This window comes from Neltuma alba, unplaced genomic scaffold (genome assembly GCF_004799145.2).
Source record: "Neltuma alba isolate B1F8T4 unplaced genomic scaffold, ASM479914v2 tig00011420_pilon, whole genome shotgun sequence".
Classification (NCBI taxonomy): Eukaryota; Viridiplantae; Streptophyta; class Magnoliopsida; order Fabales; family Fabaceae; genus Neltuma; species Neltuma alba.
Genome location: NW_021636104.1, coordinates 218,902 through 224,797, shown reverse-complemented (window position 1 = coordinate 224,797; position 5,896 = coordinate 218,902). Strand labels below are relative to the sequence as shown.

Genomic DNA, 5,896 nt, shown 5'->3' with positions numbered 1-5,896 from the left:
TCTTGGGTTAAATAAAAAATAAAACCAAATTATGCAGTAAAGCACAACTCGGGTCGAGTCTCTTGAGGAGCTTTTTATTAATTCTTTAGTTAACTAAGTGACAAAGAATTGAAAGGAGGGATTGAAAAAGGATTTTTCAATTAATAAAACTAATTAAGAGAGTAAGAAATAAATCTAAACTACTTTTTTTGATATTTTTAAGAAAGAATGAACAATGCAAATTTGAATTGTAAGAAATCAATAACAAGAATGCTCTTGAGGAATGAATCAATGACTATCCTAGCTTGTTTAATGATATGGGAGTAACTTAAGTGGTTAAGACTGGTTTATATAAGTTATTCCTTTTAAATTAATACTCAACTAGAACATTAATTACTTGTTAAATTCACTTCAAGCATAATTTCTATACAACTCGCATAAAAATCACACTAACAATGAATTAACAAAGGCATAAACATAAATATATGTATAAACCAAGTACTCAAACTTATAAATACCAATCCAAATCTCAGCAATTCCAATCCAAACCAAGAATTACAACTAGCAATTCTTAGCTTTAAACCAAATATAACAAACTTCAAACCAGAAATTATCAACAAGATAGTCTAAACTAAGGACTAGAATTAAACTCCCCTTTGTAGCTCCCAAACTCAAGTCATTGAATTCAATCCCAAAGAGCACAGCGAACCCAGCCTCTCATAGTCTTGAACCAAGCTACAACTCGTGTCAAAGATTCAGTAGTCATGGAGGATAGATGGAGGAGAAGAAAGATGAATTTGGAAGATTGAAATTGAAGTGTTGCCGCGGTGGTGTATGCGTGAAGGGAAGGGTATTGGCCGTGTGTGTGAGTGGAATTGATGTTGCAGCTTGGGTCTTGAATGGAGAGAAGGAGGATGCGTGCGGCGTGACTGTGTGTATCTTCCGTCTTGCAATTGATGGGTTTAATATATAACCTAATATCTTTCCAAAATCCATGCCTTTCTTCTGTTGCGTCTTTTTCTTTTCTTTTTTTTTTTAATTCTTTTCCTTTTGTTTTCAGCTTTCCTTCTATGTTTATTTTTTTTTCTGAGACCTGTAAAAGATAAATTGAGATACTATCACAAAGCTCAAAATCAATTATTTAAAAAGAAATAAAATATGATAAGATTTTCTTTTAAATTTCTAATTTCATGCAATCAGTATTTGATTCAAAATACCCACAATCAATGCAATTTATCCCACTTTAATTGATAAATATCTCCAAAAAGATATCAAATAATATATTAAAATCAGGATTTATCAGGCTTCAAAACAGCAAAATCACTGCCGGTGCTCCAACTGGCCTCAGATAAAGCAGCTGGACAAGTCGTTTGTGGTTGAGGATACTGAACTGGATTAGCTAATTTAGAGCCTTCTGAGCTGCACGTTGCAACAGGAGAAGATGTCGTTGGCCGTTTTTCTTCGTCAGATTCAGTTGCAATGGGTGATACTAACATGGATGCTGTTTCCATATCTGATAAGCCCTTGTCTTGTAAAGATTTTCCCACACTGCGACTTCTTCTTGCAGCAACCTTTGGAGAAACCCGACTTTCGAGTACATCTGGAAGACATGATTCCTGCATATATAGATTGTGAGAGGGGGGAAAAAACAAGAGCAATCCATTACTCAGTGAATTGAACCAATAACAAGAATAGGCACATTTAACCAATCAAAGTGAAACGAAGTTAGGCAAATTATTGTTGTTAGCAGCTGGCATTATTAGTTGTAAAATGATGTCATATTGGCAATTACCAAATAACCTGAATGAGAAAAAGTAACGCAACCATGTCGTAATATAACTCAACATCATGTTAAAATGAGATGTTGAAATATATACTCGCGCGCGCGCGCACACTATACCGCATTTGATTCATAGGCTTTTGAGCTGCACATTTGAATAGGAAATGTTGGACGTTTTCCCTCCTCACGTTGATTTGCAATAGGCGATATGGGTTTCTTTTTCATATCTGACCATCTTCTATCTGGCAATGATTTTTGAACGCTACGATATCTTTTAGCGCTGTTTGGAGAAACACAATTATTCACTGTGAAATCATCTGAAGATTCCTATATGGATGGAGAGGGATTATAACAGAGTCAGTCAGATTATCCATGATTTGACGAGTAAGTTTTCAAAAATAAATAAAAACAAAGAATTATCATATTTAACTAATTACAATGAAACAATGCTAGCTCACCAACTATATTTCATCTGGCTCAAGCTAGGTAGCTACAGAATGATGTTACATTGCCAATTACCAAATAACCCAAATGAGAAAAACACAATCTCATAACTAGGCGCATTATATGTCAAGACACTTTCTAAAACAGTATCATGTTTTTAGGCAAATATTAAAGATTCTTGAAGACTGACATTTTGATACATGATGTTTTAAGTTACTTCTATAGTCGTTAATATAGGACCTATTTAATTATTTTGATTGAATTAAGAAAATTAGTTAAATTTGGTAATAATCATAAATGTAGCATATGTTTTCCAAAATACCCTCAGTTAAAACTTCTTCAAAAAATGTTTTAAATTATTTTATTAAAAATATAAAACAGTAGAATTGATGTATGTATGGAAGCAGTGAGTAATAACTACTCACTCATTTTGTAAAATACATAAGTATATTATTAATGAGTAATAAGTATTATTGTTGTATTTAATTATTTAACAGGGGTAATTTAGGAAAGAATTGGTAAATATGAGAAATAGGTATTATATTTATGAGCAAAATCAATCTTCTAATTGGGTCTTATATTAAGAACCAGAATGATATTATATATAGTCCTAACCAAAGAAAAACAGTCATAAACCCTTAGGATAGAAACGGGCTAAACGGCCTATGGCTCATTGCCGTGGAACAAGGATAACGTTAAATAATGAGATTCTTTGAAGTAAAATTTTACCAAGAAGAGGACTGTTGCACAGTGCTTGATAACTTCCAGATTCATACGAACATCATCTAAGCTCCTGAAGATTATTTTGTTGCAGAATAATAGCCAAACAAAAAGATAAACTATTAATTATAGCCGTCTTATTAGGAAGTATATAACATAAAAAATTACTAAAAGTTCCATCCATTAGTAAAGCTACCTATGCGTCTGCTGCCCAAGCCCAAAGTATGCTGCAAGAGTAGCCATCTGCAGTGAAGAGACATATACGTGTGTGTATACATGAATGCAACGTATATAAAATTACATTGTAATGTACTACCTCTAATCTTTAATATAAGAGTTAGTTTTACTTTTAATTTAATTGTAAATATAAGACCTTAATTCACTCTAATTTATCTATCATATTTATCTATTTTTTTAAAGTAATCTTCATAATAGTTACATATATTAAATATCTAAGGAAAAATTTTATTTAAGGACTGCTGTAGCAAATTAATATCAGTCCACCCCCAAAACGTTCCAAAATTTTAGTCAAACCCATTTGGACCAAAATGAAATTAAAATTAAGAGTAAGATTATAATAATATCCCTTATTTTTATTTTTTTAAAAATAAATATTAATTGTCGTCAGAGTTCCAGCCACCGGCACTCAGATGGCCGCCGCCAGAGGTCATAGTTTGGTGGCCGTCACTGTAGCTCCAATGACCGGAAGATATATATTTTTTAAAATAAGGTGGCCGAGGGAAGATTTGAACCAATGATCTCTTGGCACACCAAAAGTGATGTAACCACCAAGCTAACTAAATCATTTAGTCATGTGATGCAAAAAAGTATATATAATAAAACAAACGCAAGTGTTCAAGTGTAAATGAACAAGTGAAATTCAGTAATTTATAACAAAAATTTAGCAATTTACAAGTAATATAATGTACTTCACAACCTTAAATACGAGTGTTTAAGTGTAAATGAGCAAGTGAAATTTAAAAATTTATAACAAAAGTTCATAAATTTACAACCCAAATTTGATGATTCACAAGAAACAAAAGGAAATTCACAAACCAAAATGTGAGTGTTTGAGTGTGAATGAACAAGTGAAATTCAGCTATTTACAACCCAAATTCAGTGATTCATAAGAAACATAAACATTACAAAACTAATAAGAGAATTCATAACTTCAAATACAAGTATTCATGATTTTTTATAAACCATTGAATTTGGGTTGTAAATATCTGAATTTTTGTTCTAAATCGCTAAATTTTACTTGTTCATTCATACTCAAACATTTACATTTTGGGCTGTAAATTTCTCTTTGTTTCTTGTGAATCACCAAATTTGTGTTGTAAATTCATGAACTGTTATTGTAAATCTTTAAATTTCACTTGCTCATTCATACTTAAACACTTGCATTTAGGGTTGTAAATTCTATCATATTAGTTGTAAATTGCTAAATTTTTGTTATAAATTGCTGAATTTCACTTGTAAATTATCGAATTTCACTTATCCACTTACACTTGAATACTTGTGTTTGTTTTATTATATATATTTTTTTTGCATCACATGACTAAATGATTTAGTTGGCTTGGCAGTCACATCACTTTTGGTGTACTAAGAGGTCATGAGTTCAAATCTTCCCTTGGCTTATTTTTAAAAAAATCCTCCGGTGGTCGAACCTCTGACCTCCGATGACCGGGACTCCGGTGACAATTAATATTTATTTTTAAAAAAATTAAAATGAAGGATATTATTATAATTTTACTCTTAATTTTAATTTCATTTTGGCCCAAAGGGGGTTAACTAAAATTTTAGAATGTTTTGGGCGTTGACGGATACTAATTCACTGCAACGGTCCTTAAATGAAATTTTCTCAATATTTAATCAAATAACAATTAATTAGTAAAGATATTTTAAGTAAGAAAATATACATTATTCCAAATAATTAATTTCACTAATCTTCTTAATCTGCTCAAATTAGTCAACTAGCCATTATATTAAGTAACTCAAGAGATACGTTTATGCTTCGTGAGACTGAAATGCAATAGCTGTGTGCGCGCGCTGAACTTTTGCAATGGCAAAAAATAGGAATCTAATTTATAGGAACAATACCTTCATGTTTCCAGCTCTCCTGCCAAACGTCTGAGTCAACACAGGAAATGAGTCTATCGTCCTTTTAGGTGATGGTGGCGGCCGATTAATCTCAGTAAATGCCTCTCTGATGCGAAGACAGTCAAATCTTAAGATGTTATGGCCCGCCCAAACCCGTTCTGCAACAAAAACGAATTATACATAACTGCATATATGTTTCCCCATCACAAGGCAAAGAAGAAAAAACAGAAGGGTCAAACCATGAAGAAGTTCATAAACCGTGTCGGCGATGTCGGCGAAAGTAGGAGCGGAGGCAACAGCCTCGCGAGTTATGCCGTTGCAGCGTACAGAGGCGGGGGAGATGAGGGAAGGGTTGGCGGGTCGGATCAATGTGGAGTAAGCATGGAGCTCCTTTAGCTTCTTGGGGCAAACCAACATGGCCCCAAACTCCAAAAGGGCATAACCCCGGCCGGCTCTGGTGGGGATGGTGGTTTCCACGTCGAAGAATACAATTTCGGATCGTTCTCCAGTTTGACCCATTTTAAGACGATGTCAATGGAAGAAGCAAAGCAGAACAGAACAAAGAATCTGCCTTCCAAGATGAATGCTTCCAAGTGAACACGAAAAAAGTTTACGTTGTTTTTTAATAACGTTGGTTTTCTTCTTCGAGGCTTAAACAGACTCAGTTTGGCCAGCCAGGGGAGATAATTTTTTACACTCACCGCGTACAATATGATTGATGAACATGGTATATCAAAAGTATATTTTACACGTGATCATCAAAACCAAAACTAAAATTCTGTTCCTAATAGATGAACTAGTCGGGAAATTTATTCTATCATTCGGCATATATGATTATTATTTACAATTAGATTCATTATGTGACTTTTTACA

General features: G+C 33.2%; 1 protein-coding gene across 1 annotated transcript; it reads right to left on the bottom strand.

Moving 5' to 3' along the window:
• Positions 1-1,268: 1,268 nt before the first annotated feature.
• LOC114713220 (protein NEN2-like) lies at positions 1,269-5,542 on the bottom strand. Its single transcript, XM_028897816.1, has 5 exons — positions 5,263-5,542; positions 5,024-5,181; positions 3,120-3,166; positions 2,933-2,996; positions 1,269-1,595 (listed from the first exon to the last, which is right to left on the bottom strand). The coding sequence occupies exons 1-5, from the start codon at positions 5,540-5,542 to the stop codon at positions 1,269-1,271; spliced, it is 876 nt and encodes a 291-aa protein (XP_028753649.1).
• Positions 5,543-5,896: the final 354 nt, after the last annotated feature.

Excerpts from the sequence above, each read along its gene's own strand:
- LOC114713220 (XM_028897816.1), bottom strand. The coding sequence starts at position 5,542 with ATGGGTCAAACTGGAGAACGATCCGAAATTGTATTCTTCGACGTGGAA. Across the intron at positions 3,167-5,023 it reads GGAGAGCTGGAAACATGAAG|ATGGCTACTCTTGCAGCATA; the intron begins GTATTGTTCCTA and ends TCTTCACTGCAG. Across the intron at positions 1,596-2,932 it reads GTGCAACAGTCCTCTTCTTG|GAATCATGTCTTCCAGATGT; the intron begins GTAAAATTTTAC and ends CTATATATGCAG.